Source organism: Pelodiscus sinensis, chromosome 1 (genome assembly GCF_052426305.1).
Source record: "Pelodiscus sinensis isolate ZL-2025 chromosome 1, ASM5242630v1, whole genome shotgun sequence".
Classification (NCBI taxonomy): domain Eukaryota; kingdom Metazoa; phylum Chordata; order Testudines; family Trionychidae; genus Pelodiscus; species Pelodiscus sinensis.
The window spans coordinates 317306403-317326052 of NC_143052.1; the positions used below are offsets into that span (position 1 = coordinate 317306403).

General features: G+C 43.3%; 1 protein-coding gene across 1 annotated transcript in view; it reads left to right on the forward strand.

The window, feature by feature from the left end:
- Window positions 1–1115: 1115 nt before the first annotated feature.
- LOC149525893 (maestro heat-like repeat-containing protein family member 2B) overlaps window positions 1116–19650 on the forward strand; it is a 30373-nt gene continuing 11838 nt past the window's right edge. The window contains exons 1-7 of the mRNA XM_089778055.1: window positions 1116–1252; window positions 4177–4319; window positions 7661–7783; window positions 8613–8775; window positions 9276–9374; window positions 10877–11028; window positions 11962–12105. Of these exons, the coding sequence (XP_089634181.1) occupies window positions 1213–1252; window positions 4177–4319; window positions 7661–7783; window positions 8613–8775; window positions 9276–9374; window positions 10877–11028; window positions 11962–12105 (864 nt within the window). The 5' untranslated portion in view covers window positions 1116–1212. The remainder of the gene's footprint in view (window positions 1253–4176; window positions 4320–7660; window positions 7784–8612; window positions 8776–9275; window positions 9375–10876; window positions 11029–11961; window positions 12106–19650) is intronic.

Here is a 19650-nt window from a genome sequence, read left to right on the forward strand (position 1 = left end):
AGGACGAAGTGGGGAAAACACATCCAAACCAGGAGGAGGAGGGAGATGAGGCATTTCTAGAACAAATAAAACAAATATCCAGACCCTTATAGTAATGAGGGACTTGACCTACCTAGACATCAGTGGGAAAAGTAATATGATAAAACACAAAATATCCAATAAGTTCTTGGAATGTCATGGGGACAATGCTTTGTTTCAGAAACTGAAGGAAGTAACCCAGGGCATAGGCATTTAAGAATTGATTCTGACCAACAGGGAGGAGATGGTTGTGAACCTGTAGGTAGAGGCCTATTTGGGAGAAAGTGATTATGAATAAGGCTGTGAATCATTCATGGAGGTCACAGAAATCATGAAACAAAAAACAGGACTATGTAGCACTTTAAAGACTAACAAGATGGTTTATTAGGTGATGAGCTTCCGTGGGCCAGACCCACTTCCTCAGATCAAATAGTGGAAGAAAATTGACACAACCATATCAATCAAAAAAATGAACACATATGAAAAGGACAACTCAAATTTCATGTGTTCATTTTTTTGATTGTATCCTTTGGTATATATGGTTGTGCCAATTTTCTTCCACTATTTGATCTGAGGAAGTGGGTCTGGCCCACGAAAGCTCATCACCTAATAAACCATCTTGTTAGTCTTTAAAGTTCTACATAGTCCTGTTTTTTGTTTCAGCTACACGAGACTAACACGGCTACATTTCTGTCACAGAAATCATGGATTCTGTGACTTTCTGGGACCTTTGTGACTTCCACAGTAGTTGGCGTGGTACATCTCAGGGCATCCCTGGGGCCAGATGCTGTGCTGGAGCATTGGTTGGAGAGCAGTCAGGGTACCCTGGGCAGTTCCCCCACCTGGAGTGGAAGTAGTAGTGGCACCCTAGCCTGCTCTCAGAGCAGTGGAGTCTGCTGGAGTGCTGCCTTTCCCCAGCACCTAAAATTTATTTAGGGCAATTTTTAGTAAAAGTCATAGACAGGTGACAGGTCATCTTAACCATAGTTCTCTCCAGCAAAGTGACAGAGTCCCTGTGTGCCTACCTGGTCATCAACAGTTTATGGAATTTGCTTTGGTCACAAGGATGTCACAATAGTGCTTGTGTAAGTTTAACTGGAAGTTCTGGTTGACAGACTGAGAGGCCATCTATCTCTCAGTACTGGAGCTAGTTGGAGAAAGGATTGAGAGAAGGTGTTGAGGAAAGACTAAACCATGAATACATTTGTGAGTGAACAGGAGGTAATTGATAGAGGTAAGGGTCACTATTGTATTTTTTATATCCAACCTGTATCCACACATACACATTCAAGAGCATGGGTGCATAGAAACGTGTAATATTCTCCATTTAGATGACCAGATCATTAGCTGCTGTAAATCCAGTGAGCCTCTACTGACTTCCCTTTTAATTGACTTGAGTTGAAGGACTGGCCTACAGCCTCTGAACCTGGAAACTTTCCTGACAACCTGTGTCACTATTGGATGTTATGGGGAAGGTCTTCTTTCCTTTCTCCAGTTGTTTTATGTTGTTAATATGGGTCCTTATTTTATGACTTCTGCATCCTTGGAGCCAAAATCTAGTGGTGCAAAGCATCAGAGATGGGAGAAATTAGAAGAGAAAACACAGAAGGACTTCTCTTCTAGCTGACTGTGTCTAGACTACAAAGTTCTATCACTTTTCTTTTGAAAGAGGCTTTTCTGACAGTTGGCCCGTCTACACTGGGCCAAATGTCAGAAAAAAAGCCTCTTTCAGAACATCCCTTCTTCCTCGTAGAACGAGGTTTACTGAGATGCTGAAAAAACATGTCTGCTTTTCCAATATTTTTTTGGAAAAGCAGACGCATTCCTTGGACGTGGCAGAGCTTTTCTGGGATATCTCTGGTATCCTGGAAAAACTCTGCAGTCTAGATGTACCTGCTGTCTACTTAAGATATTAAGTGGATAGCTAGCATATTAAATGGAGGATAACAAAGCGTTTCTTAGCAACACTAGTGCTCTTAATCCTTCACCATTACTATTGCAACTGTATGGGCAATGTAAGTTACAGTTCTGATTCCATCTGCATCTGGGTGTTGGAATCGAAGGGTAAGGATGGGTAATCGCCTAATCTTGAGCAATCTTTCATGGGAAGGGTAAATTCTGACCAATTCCTTCTCCATGCCTTGGAATGCTGTTACAATGGAGACAGATAAATATGGCATTTCAGATTTCTTGTTAAATATTAAGTCTCCAGGAGAATTTCTGCTGAGAGACACATGGGAGATAAAATCCTGATTTTATTAATACATCAACTATTTCACAGTTTCATAGAGTTTAAGGCTGGTAGGTCATTAGATCATGTACTTTAATCTTCTGTATGTCACAAACCATTACGTTTCACCTAGCAACCCTATGCTGAAACCAAAACTTGTCTTGGACTAAAAATTGTCACTCTTGAAGGGTATGTCAACACAGCAGTGTTAATTTGGAATAACTGATGTTATTGCAAAATAACATAGTCCGCATCTACACAGCAAGCCATTATTTCAACATAATGTCAAATAATGTCAAGCTGGAGGACTTCTTTCTCCGACTCCTATAACCCGCATTTTATGGGGAGTAAGGGAAGTAGGAGGAAGAGTGCTCTTTCCCCGACTTCCTGCTGTGTAGACAGCACCAAAAGCCGAAATAAACTATTTCAACTTAAGCTGCACAATTGATAGCTCAAGTTGTGTAGCTTATTTCTGCTTTAGCCCTGCTGTGTAGATGTGCCCAAGGCCTAGGAGACTAAGATGCTGTGTGCTGCAGACAGAGGATAGGAGAAACTGAAATGCTACCAATGCCTGAGGCCTTTGCAATGGTAGAGAAATGATTAGGTCAGAAATGCCCTGATGATCCTGGTGGTTGATCAGTGCCCCATACTCCCGAAGAAGACAAATTCCCAACCTCCCAAACAATAATCCCTGCTAGTCTGACCCAGGGAAAATTCCTCCCCACCCTCAAATCTGGAGATCAATTGCATCCTGACCAATGTTCTCTCCAATTCTACGTGTAGAATACATTTTATGTGCATTGAGGCATGTACGGATGTGTACAACCATTAGAAACACATGTCTGCCACCTAAGTGCTCAGTTTACAGGTAACACTGATCCTGACTATGTGAGCAAGACTTACCAAGACTTAATCTCTGAGGCTTCACATAAAGGTATGGGGCAATCACCCTACCCATGGAAAACACCTAGCTAGATAATTTCATGGAGGTTAGGTCCATAAAAGGCTATTAGCCAGGGGATAAAATGGTGTCCTTGGCCTGTGTTTGTCAGAGGCTGGAGAGGGATGGCAGGAGATAAATCGCTTGATCATTGTCTTCGGTCCACCCTCTCTGGGGCACCTGGTGCTGGCCACTGTCGGCAGACAGGATACTGGGCTAGATGGACCTTTGGTCTGACCCAGTACGGCCGTTCTTATGTTCTTATGTTGTGCATTGGGGGAAAATCTTTTAGGGTCTCTAGAGGCAACTGGACAAATACCTAGTCCATGTGTCTTCTCTGCAAGTATTTAAATTACCATAAAATAAAACTGAAGCCTTTTTTCAAAACAGAGTGCATAAAGTTTGACTTCTAAATTCATACAGTGGGGTCTTTAAAAAGTGGCTTGATTTTCAAGAGATACTGAACCCCTAGAAGTTCTTTGCACCATCCATAGGTAATTCTGGGTGCTCAGCACTTTTGGAAATGACACCCTGACTAAGCAAAACACTTCAGCATGCACGTGTTTAACTTTAGATTTATTTGTTGGCATAGAGTTAGGCATGTGATTAAGTTGCTGAATCAGGATGTAGGCGTGTTAATATGGATTTAGGAGTTTTAGTTTAGGCACCCAGTTTTAAAAATCTTGGCTATAAATTATTCTGTGTGCTATCAAAATGCCTAAATTAATAGTAAAGGTGGAAAAGATTATTTTATGTGGGGATCTTATTTAAAAGGAGCAGCTTTTCCTTATTATAATCCGTCCCCCCACAATAGCTCTGCAAACAGACATGGTCACCATGAGGAAAGAAAAGGATTTGCATGATTCCCAGGTCCACTTATCACCATGTCTGGTCTCCTACAGAGTCTTTACTAGATAGTGAATTAAAGACACAAGCACTGAATCCCAACATCAATGATAACCAGCAGAATCCTTTCCTTTAATTTCAGCTGTTTACAGCGAGGTTGTTTTACTCCTGGACCATATGGACGATCAAGATAAGGCCTCTATTGTCCTTCAGATTGTCAAGATAGCTGAGACCAAACTGGCTGTCGTTGTGACTGTTCTGCTAGAAAAACTTCAGCAGGATGAGGTAGGGCAGTTTCATCAAATCACATCTGTTTTCCATGTTTCCACTCCAAATTCTGTTTGACTTCATGGAAGTAATTCAATACAGAACTTGGCTCAGCCCACCTTCAGTGTAATCAGTATTTACCCTTCTGTCTTCATGCAAAACTCATCATGCAAAATTCTGTTACAGATCAGGATGATATAATAAAGAGACACTCAGAGGAGCACTGTCCTTTTGTACACACTGGAGTACATGGGCTGTATATTATAAAAGTGCACTGTAGGGTTATCTATAATCTCTTATAGCAGTATTTTGTCCTCCTTTAGCATCTTCATCCAAAAACCTCAAAGCACTTACCTACTTACTCATGAATTTGGTTTTACAGCACCTTTGAGAGAGTGATAAACATCCCCATTTACTGATGGGCTGTGTCATGGGGAATTAAATAACTTGCTCAACACCACATAGTGAGTTAGTAGAAGAATGGTGAATAAAACCCATGTGAACTGACTCTCTGCTCTAAACCCAAGACAACACTTCTTAATTATAATGACATATGATTGGGCAATAGCTTTGAAGGGTTCTTAAATAATCCAAACCCCTTTTTCTTTTATTAATACTCGCATCCAGCAAAGTCCATTTCTCTATTAAGGGTCAACACAGAAGGCATTTTAGTTTCAAGTACCAGGAAGCCAAGACAAGCAGTTCATTTCTGGCTCGCTTGAATAGTGTGGGGCTCTTGTATTCATAAGTTATCAATTATGATTTTCAATTAAAAATCCTCCTTACATTTAAAAATGAATGGAAAGAGGCAGAGCCTCTCCCCACTAGAGCAGTAATAATAGCAGTTTGCAGCAGCATCCTTTAAAAGCACAACCACTGGAATGTGTAGCCAACCATTGGCTTTGAACATTCCAAAGTGCTTTATGACCTTAGCAGGCAGTTCACACCTTCAGCTGCCTGAATTCAGAGTTATAGACTCACAGGAGACAGATGTGAAAGGCTTGTTGGATCATCCAATTTCCCAGCAGTGCCTTTTTCATTTTTTGGGGCCAAACCAATTTTAAAAGCTCCTAGTGACTGGGTTTCCACCACTTTCCAATGAAGACTATGTAATAACCTGATAGATGTCTTATAGCTGGGGCATTTTTCCTGATGTTAAAGTCTAAATTTTATGTCTCTGATACTGCCCCCTGCTGTGCAATGTACGTGCTGCAGGGTAAGAAACACTGACTCCTAAGCATCCTCACTCCACAGTGCATGCTATGCAGCAAGGAGGTGGTGGCTGGCTGGAGTAGGCAGTCATGGTTGTGCTGACTCTGTGGAGGAGAGCTGACCTGATCTGAGCCCAGGGGAGTCCAGTTGTTTTCCCACTGTGATGTGATATGATTTATTTTAGATCCAAGAGAAACCAGGACACTCCAGGGATACTTAACCACTTTCTTATTTATTGCAAGCTTTAAGCAGTTATTACAGTTGTTTAAGTTTTACAAGCCTTAAAAACAATTACTATACAATTGAAACCTTAAATGCCATACATTCTAAAGCAATAATATAGTGCAAAGCAATGCAAAAGCAATTAATAAAAGAGCTACTATAATACAATAATAAAGACTAGTTCACTTACACTTCACCCGTATGCTACCTACAGTAGCAGGCAGGAGGTCAGGGTTCCTTTTCTTCCCATGCATTGGAACACCATGCACTGGCTCACCGGTGTGAAGGGCCTATTTACTTCTAGTTACATCGAGCAGTACCTGTGGGTCAATCCTGCTCATTCCCTCCCACTGATTGTTCTTACTAAGCCCATTTGATAGCAAAGCGAGACTTGGTTGTTCTAATAATATTTACCAATTGATTACGTATTGTGTAGGATATGTAACATGCCCAATACCCTATCTGGAGTACATCCTGTCACTCAGGATGTTGCTGCTATGTGCATAGTTGACAGTTGTATGGCTGCATCTGTAATTTGTGGTTATCAGAAACAGAAGTACCTGTACAAGATTGCTTGCCATGTGTTCTTGACATAGTCTCAGGTACCATGCTTCATCTGCATTGTTATGCAAAACATTCCTTCCTCTCACAGCTTCTCCCATGACCTTGCCTGCATGCTTATGTGCACCAGACTTGAGACAGGCCTGGGTTTTGCTTGTTAGAGATCCGCACGTGTTAAAGGGAGACGTGGCCATTTATTGTCAAGGCAGGCTCCCCTACACCCACCCAACCTCACCCTGATGCATGAGGTCAGATCCCATAGAGGTTGCAGGTCTCTATTTAAAAGTCAGTTCTGCTGGCCTCCCTGCACTTTTTAAAATTTTCTCCTGAATTACTTCCAAGCTGTTGATCTTTTCTGGGGAATGTGGTGCCAAAAAAGTGAAATAAGCCAGAAGCACTCACACCTCAGATGAACAATGAGAAACTGTTGTCTTCCTGCTTTATGACAGGATTCCTGTATGTAACAAACCCAACCCAGATGGCTGACTTTTTTTTTCACTGTCACTCCAGGTCACTTGTTGTTTCCCACTTTTCTCCCTCTCATTATGTCAGTTATATTGACCCCCTCTCTAGGTGCGCTAGTTTGCAGTTCTCTGAAATCAGTCTTGTTCTGCTCAGGTTTCTAATTTCTCTGTGCCCCTCTTTATTATTTCTCTGTCACAACTCATACCTTCAACTCCTCCATATTTAGTATCATCTGTGAATTTGAACTTTGATGGACCCCATAAAAGAGACCTTCAAGTGTGCTACTGGCAATGTAGAGGTAACTCCTGAGCTAATTTTCCCTAAAAGCTGCAGAAGATTTACTGCAGGAGTTGGGTATCTTATAATTGTATTTACAAATTCTGTCTGGAGTGGATAAAAAAAGGCATGATGCTAATAATAACAAGAACAACAATAACAATAATAATAATAATAATAATAACAACAACAACAACAACAATAATAATAATAAAAGAAATTAGATAAGGGGGCAGTGCAGGGCCCTTATTCAGATTAAAAAATTTGTAAATTGCTCAGCTTCTTCTGAAATGCTGCTAGCTGGGGTGATTGTGGAGGGCATAGCAAGTTTTATACAAATGAAGACTAGGGGTTACTTGAGTGAGTATGCAGGCTGTGGAATCAGTGTGGTCTAGTGGAGAGGACTCCAGATAGTGAATCAGAAGACCTGAATTATTTTCCTGGCTATTGATCTGCTCTTTTAGCCTGGGCTAGTTGTTTCATGTTTAGATTGTAAACTCTTTTGGGCAGAAGCTTATTAGCGTAAGTGTTACTATATTGCGTTACTATATTAGCTTATAGCATTACTATATTGTCATCAAGGAAACATTTTCCCCAATTGTTCTTTTATGTTTTGTCCCCAGAAAAACAGAGTAGACATTTACTGTATCCTGGAGGAAGTATTACAGCAGGATGCCCAGGTCCTAGAGAGAAGGCTAATGAGCAAAATAATAACACTTGCCTCAAACCACATGAGAGAGACTCAGGTAAGTTAGATTAACGGAAGTGTTGGAGCATAAGCTTTTGTGGTCAAAGACCCACTTCACTGCTTTTGCAGATTCAGACTAACACGGCTACCCCTCTGATACTCAGGTAAGTTAGTTTTCCCTATATGCTAATGACAGGAATGAAAGCTTAAACTAATTAAAACATTTTTTGTAAATTATATACTGAAACTCCAGGATTAATGACTGCTAGGGGCCCACAGATCCCCACACCGTCCTCCAGAAATCCCAGGTCCTAAGCAGCATGTGACTAGTTTCATCTTGTTCAAGTTACACATGTGCTTAAGTGCTTTGTAAGGTCAGGATATTGTGACATATATCAGATGCAGAGAGGCCTACCGTTTCTTAACAAGCAAGTATTTTGTGAAGTCTACTAGGGATTTCATTATTGATACTGATTTTGTGTGGAAGGTGCTCTGATACTATGGTGTTAAGCAGCAGGATGAAACCTTTAAACAGAATCTGAGCTGTTTTCAAAAGAAGCAGTATTTGGATTTAGGGGATAGTTTATTCAGGAAAATTCTCTGAATATCTTGAAGCTGCCCACCTCCTCTGAGGGAAAAATATCATGTCACTATGATAGCCAATCATCCACCACAAATAGCTAATAGCGAATAGTCTAAGCAGCTTGCAAACAACTGAAAGGCTGACAAGTGTTTAGCCAAACGATTCAATGATAATTTATGACTCATGATTCTGTTCTCAGAAAGTTGGGTGGAAAACAGAAATAAGAACTTGATTCATTTGAGCAGCATTGGCTGGTGTAGTTGGCTTTAATCACTTCAGTCTCTCTCTTTTTGTATTTTTTAAGGAAGCAACAAATGAACTAAAAGTGGCAGCGAGCAACACATTAGTGGCTCTGGCACGCTGCTATTTCAGTGAGGTGATGTATGAGCTTCAATCTCATCTGAATCCACTGAAGCTGTCTGACGTGTTCACTTTGATTACGCTGGACAACCTATCATCAGCCTATCGTATGTCAACTTCCATCTTTTGTTTCAAAGTTATTGTCTTCCATTTAAGGACAGAGGTTCACGCTCTGTACAGCTACACAGAGTGCTATTTGGGGGGCATGAGATGAACTGCTGTGGCTGGTTCCAGTTGCTAGACCATGAGCTATCCACACCAAGGGGCAAGCTCTTATGCCCCATTTGAAGTTCTTAAAGGACAGGATTGAGGAAAATCAGGTCTAGTGGAGCTCTTCTCCATTCCATTTCTCATCCCTCCCCAGTGCTCTCTCTCCTACTCTGGGAGAGGATTGGGCATCTGGCACAGCTGCACATTGGTGGAGAATGCTCCTCCTCAGGGTAAATCCCCCACTGATTTTTTACTTCTGCCTTATCATTTGTGTACGCAGCACAAAATGACCTAGGAGCCCATAGCATCTGACCCAGCGGTGTTTCTAAATGCGATAGTAAAAAGGCAGATAACAGTCAATTGTCTGTCTTCCTTTTCTTCTGGTCCTTCTTTTCAGCACTCAAGTGCATTCCTTTTGTGGGAATGCCCCTGTACGGCATGAGCTCCATGCGGATGTTAGTCGGCGAGAGCAGGCTGATGCAACCATTTTGTGTTGGTAAGTGCCAGCACTTATTGTAGATGTCCAAAATGGATATTTAGGGGCCTTGGTACAGAGTTAAGTGACTGATCGTTTACAAACAGGCTCTGAACTGGATTGTACCAGGGGCTGAGTCCTCATGCTCCTGTGGCACTCAGTGGAGTTGAGAGTGCTCCTTACTTTGCTGGAGGGGCTGAGCATTTGTAAGTTCAGGCCCTTTATGACTTGTGGATATTTTAAAAATAAACAAAAGCTGATGCTGCCCATGTGCCAGGAAACTCCTGGGGGAGAATGTGCAGGCAACAGACTGAATTACATTCAAAAATTTCCCGTTTTCCACCCCTCCACCCATTCCTCCTCTTTAGTTTCTTAATTATCATCTCCTTTCACCCTCTTTCTCTGTCCTCTGGTCTTCTCCACTTCTCTCTTCCTTTGCTTTTTAGTTGATGCTCAAGTAAGGCCACGTCTACACTATGCAGAAGATCAATGCTGCTGCAGTTGATCACCAGGGTCCAAATTAGCAGGTCTAGGGAAGACCCACTAATTCGAACTGAGTGGGTGCTCCCGTTGGCACCGGTAGTCCTGCTTCTCATGAGGAATAACACTCCTGTCAACCTTCCACTGTGTGGACAGTCTGAAAACACGATTTAAGATACGTCAACTCCAGCTACATAATTAACATAGCTGGAGTTGCGTACCTTAAGTCAACTTTCCCCTTTAGTGTAGATCAGGCCTAAGGGATTAATCCTGCACCTTTGAGATAAATGGGAATTTTGCCATCAGCTTCATAGAACATAGGATTGAGCCTTAATTTTCCTTTCAAGGGCAGCGGGTGCATCTAATTTTAGGGCAAAATGCTGTCAAATCTCAGTATAGCTAATAGGAGTTAGGGGCACTGAACATCTTTCAGACAAACTGTAACCCAACAGGAAATCATACAGTTTTAGGGCTAAATAAGCAATAACTGCAGAGGACATGAATCATTCAGAAAACAGCTGGTCAAAATATTTTGTTTTTTTATTACATTTTTCATATTTTTTTCCAAGTTGATGGAATATTAAACTGAAAAAATGTCAATGACAGTTTTAATCAGGATGTGTTCAGTGTTTTTGTGCAGCTAAAAAGGTGGCTGAAATTTGTTGATTTTTGAAACATGTGAATGATCTTTGTCATTTGAAATTTTGAAAAAAACAAGAGTAAACACTTTTAATTTAATTTAAACTACCTTTACAATCAGCTCTAATTAAGAGGTAACAAGGGAGAAAAAAATATGTTTTCAAATGATGGGAATTAAAAAGAGATGGAGAGAGACAAAAGAGAAGAAAGCCTTTTGAGAAACAAGAAACGGAAAGGAGGGAAGAGAAATAATTCAAAACTGTTATTGGATTTCATCAGCTGTTCCTGAATTGGGCATGGAATTGTAATAAACTACAAGCCTGGGTGTCTTCACTGATAAAACAACGTATCCTTATTACTATTGCATCCTTTTCATATTGCCTGTCTTTTTTCCTTCCATGCAGTTCTGGAAAAATGGTCAAGGGCAGTAAATGTATATTTTAGTAACTGGGAAAGGTGGCCATTTCCCAAAATGGGTAAATCTCAATTCTGTGATGAAATTCTTCCCCTCTATCGTCATGTGACAAGCAAATGGACCACATGTGAAGATTTGGAGGTGAGAATTGTAGGCTTTCTAAACCTTGATGAGAAATTGTATTGTTAAATTCTCTGTGTATGGCACTCTTTGTGATGATGGAGTTCAATGGCAGGTTCTTTGGGATAGAAGGGAGTATGATGTAAAACATTTAAAAAAGATTATAATGTCACAATCTCATGGAAATTCTGTCTGTACATAGTGTACATAGATTCCAGTTTTGTCACCTGACATGCAGATGAATATAGGAGAATGGGCTAAATTCATTCCTGGCAGATGTCTATTCAGTTCCAGTAGAGTTACAGCAGGAATGAGTTGTTTTAGTGTGCATACTAATCTGGGGAAATATCCCACTTGGGAAAGTTGTGAGGTGCAGTAGAATATAATTCTGAAACCAACACCATAGCTGTGTCTAGACTGGAAAAACTTGCCAGCTGTCTACACTGGCTGCTTGAATTTCCGGAAAAGCACTGACGATCTCATGTAAGATCGTCAATGCTTTTCCGGAAATACTATGCTGCTCCCGTTCAGGCAAAAGTCCTTTTCCGAAAGACTTTTGCGCAAAAGGGCCAGTGTAGACAGCACAGTAGTGTTTTCTGCAAAAAAGCCCCGATCGCGAAAATGGCAATTGGGGCTTTTTTGCGGAAAAGCGTGTCTAGATTGGCCACGGACGCTTTTCCGCAAAAAGTGCTTTTGCGGAAAAGCATCCTGCCAATCTAGACGTGCTTTTCCGAAAATGCTTTTAACGGAAAACTTTTCCGTTAAAAGCATTTTCGGAAAATCATGCCAGTGTAGACAAAGCCCATGAGTCTTAACTCTTTACCAGGAAATATTGAGATAGGGCTGTTTCAACAGTGGAAAAGGGAAATTGCACTCGTCAGAAGTAGAAAAGATGGGCCCATTGCATGATATTGAATGAATTTGTAGGAACATAAATTCTGTGTCTCTATGTAGGGCAAGCAGGCCATTATCAAAGCCCTTGGTACTATGATGAGCCTCCTCCTGCATAAAGAAGAGCATCAAGATAAGGTGTTCGAACAGATCCCATGGCTCCTTGAGCAATATAAAGAGGATGTTAATGTTTTTCATGTCACCAAGGTGAGATACTTATTAAAATAACTATCAATGTGTGCGCATAGGTGAACTGCACTAGCTGCTACCAGTGGCGTTTCCTGGTCTACATAGTGACTTGTTAGATAATAGATAAACACACAAGTCTTGATTTTATAGACATGGTGACCCAGGTGACAAGTTTTGTAGGTAAAAGCTTCTCATGAAAAGTATCTTCTGTTTCTGGAGATGATAAGGAGGTAAGAAACAAAACACCTGTTCCCTCCCCGCCCCCCCCCCATAAGATACTCCCTCCTTGTGATTTACTGGTACATCCTATCAACTCTGTGTCTCTCTTTTAGATTATAAATAAACTCCTCAGAGCAGGGGCTGCTGTGTGTTGTCTCTGGGCAGTATTAAATAAACTGCCAGTAGCTGAAAATTAATACTAAGAAGGCCTGAAGTGCATTGCTTTAGATGATATAACTAGATAGATATAAAATCACTGTCTAGTTCATCTACCGTTGTGTACAGGGCTGTTGTAGCTGTGTTGGTTCAAGGATATTAGAGAGACAAGGTGGGTGAGATAATATAATTAAAGATATTATTTCACCCACCTTGTCTCTCTTATTTCATCTACCCTCAGTATCACATGACCAAGGTAACTCTTGTCTGCTGATAGTGAGAGGATGGAGTGAGGGCAGTTGGCTTCAGTAGTATGATTGAGCATGCTCAGTCTATGTGAGCTGGCTTAGTACAAGCCAAGCAGCAAATCCAGGGCCACAACCCTGCTGCCCTTCCCCCCTCCCCACTTCCTCCATGGTTTACTCCCAATCTATGTTGGCTTTCTGGTCCAGAATATGTGGTTGCTTTTGGGATTGGAATGCCCATGACTTTGAGGGAATCAATGTCTCATGGACTTGACTAAAAGTATCAGAGGACTACACAAGAGCCTAAATGTAGTAAAATATGTAGATTTCATCAGAGATATCCTGGAAGCTTCAAGCAGCAAAGAAGAAAAGTGTGTAGGTACAGGAAGGAGTTAGACTGTCATCTCATTATCAATAGCCTGGAAGAGAACATAAAATCATCATTGATAAAATTGGCAGATGAAATAAAAATTGGGGAGTGGTAAATAATGGAAAGGACAACTCACTGATTCAGAGTGATATAGATCATTTGGTAAACTGGGTGCTAACAATAAATGTGCATTTAAATATTGCTGAATGTAAATAGATGCATCTAGGAACAAAACAATGTAGGTGATACATACATGTTGAGGGATGCTTCCTGAGAAACAGTAACTCTGAAAAATATTTTGGGAAACTTGGTGAATACTCAGCTGAACATGACCTACAAATGCGATGCTGTGGCCAAAAAAGCTGAAGTGATACTGGGATGCATACATGGGGAAATCTCAAGGAGGAATATAGTGGGAAATGCAAAGTTCATTTCCACACTAGAACTGACCAACAGATATTGGTAGATACCCCTGATACCGGCTTTCTGTGAGAAGAGTGCCTTCCACACCCTGCTTGGCTTATAGCAATTCAGCAGGATGCCATTTGGGCTGCACTGAGCCTCAGCCACTTTTCAGCAGCTCATGAACCAAATATTGCAAACATATATGCAATATACAGCCGTGTGCATTAAGAATATTGTCATCCACAGCACCAGCTGGGGGAAACACCTCTGACATCTTAGCAAGGTATTGTAAGCCCCAATAGATGCAGGACTCACTGTGAATCCAGCCAAGTGCCATCTTAGTGAACACAGTAGGAAGGGGAAAACTATAGCTCCTTGATAAATAAGGTCTAAGGCTTGTGTGACTGCCCCACCTCCATGACAAAGAAACAGGTGCCACAATACTTCAGACACAGTGGCTGCTTACTACTCAACTTCATCACACTGGGCACCCTATTATTGGACCTGATGAAGAACACCCAATCACAGAAAGTCCAGTAATCAGAAGACTGTGAGGAAGCCTTCCAGGCCCTGTGAAAACAGCTGAACCAAGAGCTGGTCCTATCCCATCCAACTTCACAAAGCCTTCTATCCTTCAAATGGAGGTCTCGGAGGTAGGACCAGGAGTGGTACTATCTCAAGAAATAGGTGGGAAGGAGCACCAGATCCTTTATCTCAGCTGCAAGCTGTTCTCCTGAGAGACCTGCCGCCCTACTATAGCAAGGGAGGCCCTGGCCATCAAGTGGGTGATCTACACCCTGAGGGTATGTCTACACTACAAAGTTAATTCGAACTAACGGACGTTAGTTCGAATTAACTTTGATAGGTGCTACACTAGCGCTCCGCTAGTGCGAACTTAATTCGAACTAGCGGCGTGCTTAGTTCGAACTAGGTAAACCTCATTGAACGAGGACTAAGCCTAGTTCGAACTTACTAGTTCGAATTAAGGGGTGTGTAGCCCCTTAATTCAAATTAGTGGGAGGCTAGCCCTCCCCAGCTTTCCCTGGTGGCCACACTGGCCAACACCAGGGAAACTCGTCTGCCCCCCTTCCGGCCCCGGACCTCTTAAAGGGGCACAGGCTGGCCAGCACCCAGCTAGCAGACCCTGCACCTGGCACGGCTCAAGCCAGCCACCCGCTGCCACCCAGCCATCCCCCTCTTCCCGGGACCAGGCTGGCGGCTCTCGGGAGCCTGCCCAGGACCACACCCGCCTGGTTTAGTGCGGACATCATGGACCTCGTCCACGACCTCCACACTAGGCACAGAAAAGTGGCCGTCTAGGGCAGGAGAGCTGCCAGCCTGGCCACCTAGGAGCAGGTGTGCATGAAAATAAAGGTGGTCCACTGAGACCCCCAACCCTGAGCCCTGAGCTTACAATGGGCGTATTGGGTCATACCAAAGGTCCATCTAGCCTAGTAGCCTGTCTGCCGACAGTGGCCAACCCTAGGGACCCTGGAGGGGATGGACCGAAGACAGTGATCAAGCCATTTGTCTCGTGCCATCCCTCTCCAGCCTTCCACAAACTTTGGGCAGGGACACCACTCCTACCCCCTGGCTAATAGCACTCCATGGACCCAACCTCCATCACTTTATCTCACTTCTCTTTAAACTCTGTTCTAGTTCTAGCCGTCGCAACCTCCTGCAGCAAGGAGTTCCACAGGTTGAATCTTTGCTTTGTGAAGAACAACTTCTGTTACTAGTTTGAAGCCTGCTACCCATTCTTTTCCTTTGGTGTCCTCTAGTCCTTCTATTATGGGGACTAATGGAGAACTTTTCTTAATGCACCCTCTCCACCCCACTCATGCTTTTATGGACTTCTATCCTATCCCCCCTCAGTCTCCTCTTTTCTAAGCTGAGAAGTCCCAGTCTCTTTAGCCTCTCTTTATATGGGACCTGTTCCAAACCTCTGATCATTGTAGTTGCCCTCCCCTCTCCCACCCTCTCTCTTCCTCTCTCCCACCTCCTTTTCCCAGTCTCCCCCAGTTTTGTTCAATAAAGACAGATTCTATTTTTGACCACACTTTTTCTTTATTTTCTACATCAGGAAGGGGGGCTAGGGAAGGGTAAGTGGAAGGAGGTGAGGGAGGAATGGGGTACGAGCCCCCGATGGGGAGGACTGGGCTGGCTCTGCGGGCTTCTGGGGGTGGAAGCTCTCCTGCAGCCCCCCAATTGCTCCCTCTCCCCAGATGGCAGCCTGCGGCAAGTACAGCCGGTCTGATGGCCGAGTGCTGTGATGTGCCCAGTGTGGGCACTCAGAGCACTCCAAGTCAGGACTGCTTTGCAAGAGAGGCACCCCTGAGAACTGTCTGTCCGGGGTGAGGGTCGGGTCCCTTTAAGCACAGCCCTCGGCTAGCCTGAGGCAGCAGCTCCACGCTCTAAGTCCTCATCTGATGCTCTGCCGGCACTGCTTCCGGCCATCCTTAACCCCGGTTCAGGGTCCACTTAATGTGGACATGCTAGTTCGAATTAGCAAAACGCTAATTCGAACTAGTTTTTTTAGTCTGGATGCATTAGTTCGAATTAGCTTAGTTCGAATTAACTAATTCGAACTAAGTTAGTTCGAATTAGCGCTGTAGTGTAGACATACCCTGGGATATTCTGTACTGGGGAAGCCCTTTCAACTGGTCACCAACCATGCACCCCTCAGATGGATTAATAACATGAAGGACACCAGTGCCTGAATCATGAGGTAGTACTTCCCGCTCCAGCCCTATGACTTCTGTATGTTACACTGGGCCAGGGAAGGCTCATGCAAACACAGACTTCTCCCAAGTGGAAGGAGACGATGAAGAGGAAGGTCCACCAATGGACACCCTCTTAAGGGGGAGTGTTTGTGACAGAGGATACCCACCATGCATGGTTCAGCGGGGGCTAATCATGATCTGTGGGCTATGCCCCTTCATACTTGCTGGGAATACTCCAACTGGAACCAGGATATAAAAGGGAGCAGCTCAGTTCTGTCTAGGCTGACAGCTGAAGGGAGCAGAGGTGCTTTGCAGGCTTTTGTGGAGGGACTGCCAGTGCCCTAGGATGCAGAAACCAGCCAGCCTGTGGTTCCAGTTGACCCCCCCACAACCATCCAATGCCACAGATGGAGGAGAGACCATGGAGTTACTGAGATGACCTGCTGCAGAAGAATGGTGGGAAGTAATCTATGTGAACTAAGCATTATTGAGTTGAGGTATTAGGCTTTGACTCTGCATGTTTTGGAAGAAACCCCATTGAGCTGCAAGACAAGGCCCTGGGCTGGGACCCTGTGGAGTAGGTAGAGCCTGGTGGAGAAGGGCTGGCCACTAGGCAACACTGGTTTGCCCCAAAGGGTGGTTGAGCACTAGGTTGCACGGTCGTACCTAGAAGGGCTTGGGTCATTGAGCTGAAGAGCCTCATTAAAGGGCTGCTGCACTGACCCTGACTATTAGGCAATGCTGCTCTAAGAACCAGGCCTGCTATGGTGGTTGGGGAGACTAGGTCACTTGGGCTGCCTTAGTTCTTTAACTCCTCCACAACCTGATACCATCCAAACAGGGTGGACCTACCCTGCGACAGGTGACTTACTTACAGTCTATAATATCTGCATGGGGAAATCTATGTAATGACCTAGCAGAGAAAGGCATGACATGATCCAGTGGCTACAAACTGAAACAGGATCCATTCAGATGGGAAATAAGGTCTACCTTTTCAGTGGTGGGATATTAGCCATTCAAACCATTTACCAAGAGTCAAGGTGATCATTTTAAAATCAAGATGGGATTTTTTTCTGAAAGTTCTGCTTTAGGAATTAGTTTGGCAATTTCTAAGGCCTGTGTCATACAGAAGGCCTGACTAGTTGATGACAATCATCCCTTTTGGCCTTGGAATCTATGAATTCCATGAACCTGCTTCAGTCATTGCATATTGCTCCTTTGTATGCCCACCTTCTAACTTTCACCCTCTGTTGTAGAGTCTGAGGCAGCTCTTGGAAGTTTCTGGTGAATATAAGATCCTTCTACCTGAAGGGAAATTTCAAGCCATCTGCAGTGCTCTGCACGACCGGGTGAGGGGAACTTGTTCTTGTATCACTTGAGCTTAAGCACAGCAGATCTGAAGCATATTAAGAATAAACATCTTTTGAATGCTAGTGAAGAGCCCGGAGACCTTCTCATGCCTTATTGGTTTCTGCTGGCTTAAGAATAAGCAGATAGTGGTCTCATTTTATTAGCTAAAATCCAGCTCAGTTTGTAAAGCAATTTTAGCATAAGCCAGTTCTTAGAGGGAGTTAGAGTTATATAGTAAAAACTGATCCCATCCAAATGGGGAGGACCTATCCTGTGACAGGGTGACTTAATTGCAGTCTATAATATCTATGTGGGGAAACATATGTAATAATCTAGCAGAGAAAGGCATAACGTGAGCCAATAACTAGAAAATGAAGCTGGACAAATTCAGACTGCAAATAAGGCCTACATTTTTATGGTGGAATAATTAACCATTTGAACCAGTTACCAAGGGTCAAGTCTTGATTCAATTAGCTCTGCTGCTAAAAACACTTTGAAAGCAGGAACTTCTGTTATCCAGTGTATCGGTCATTGTTTCTGATTCTTGTTGTGCAGTCAGTACCATTTATTTTGGGTTCAGAGCTCTATTTGGTTGGAAAGGTAGGAAGTGAGTGCTTAGAAATTAATTGAGCATCTTCTTTTCAGTTGCTTGTTCTGATTAGTTTTCCTTTGATCACTTCTCTTCTTCCCACAGATCTGTTCTCCAACTCAGCAGCTCATCATGGAAAATCAAATGGAGCTGTGCTATTGTATCCTACTGCTAGGTAGGGGAAGAGACTCCAAATTACACAGTCGTTTCCTTGTAACTTCCTTCTTTTGTAGGTGTGGTAAGAATGAGCTTTCAGTTGTTAGTGAGGATGTGATTTCTTCCTTTGCAGCCCGTTCTTCTCCTGATGACCTCATAGCATATCTGCACTCGCAGCTGAAGATTGAGAATGAGACTGTTCGTGTGGCATCCCTGAATCTGCTCACAGCTATTATTGGTGCTGACTGTAAGTAACACAGGAGTAACTGTGACTGCTGCGATCATCGCCGTCGTGCTGGGGGTTGAGTTGGGGACATCCAGAGCTAAAAGCATGAGCTGCTATAGGTTGATCTAAAGAACCAAGGCTTTGCAGGCATGGTAGGGCTATAACATACTCATGATCTCTGCAAACGGGGCACAGAGGATCTGTAACACAGGGGCGGATATAGGGCAGGGCGAGCGGGGTGGCCGCCCCGGGTCCCGCGCTTCAAAAAGCCCCGCGCACGCGCCGTGGTGCCACCGTGCATGAGCATGGCGTCACTGTGCATGCGCCGTGGCAAAGGGGGGGCCCCGCGGAATTATGCTGCCCGGGGCCCCGCAAAACGGTCATCTGCCCCTGCTGCAACACATAGAGTCATATAGTCATAGATTATTAGAACTGGAAGGGACCTTGAGAGGTTATCAAGTCCAGTCCCCTGCCCTCATGGCAGGACCAAGCACTGTCTAGATCACCCCTGATAGGTGTCTATCCAATCTGCTCTTAAGTATTTCCAGTGGTGGAGATTCCAAAACTTCCCTGGGCAATTTTTCACAGTGTTTAACCAACCTAACAGTTGGGACGTTTTTCCTAATGTCCAACCTAAACCTCCCTTGCTGCAATTTAAGCCCATTGTTTCTTGTCCTATCATCAGAGGCCAAAGAGAACAATTTTTCTCCCTTCTCCTTGTGACACCCTTTTAGATGCATGCTCACCAGAGGGTTGGAAATTCACTAAAGGGACCCAGTGCTGCTCTAAGTTACTCCCATGTGGTCACGCAGAAATCAACAGGGTTAATTAAGTGCTGAATGTAGCCTAAAATATTTTCAAGGTACAAATACAAATGTAATCTTGTGGCGGATGCATGTTAATAATAATGAGATAAAAACAAAATAGTACTCCTGACTGAATAAGTATTAGACACTCTAGAATAGATTCCGAATTCTGCTATACTGGTGGTAAACACAGACTAACTTCACTGACCTCCATTTGTCTAACTCTCTTACAATATTTCCATCAGGATAGTATGATGGTGCTATTTACAGAAGTGGAAATACTTCAGACTTAGACTGGTGTAACTGAGATCAGAGTCT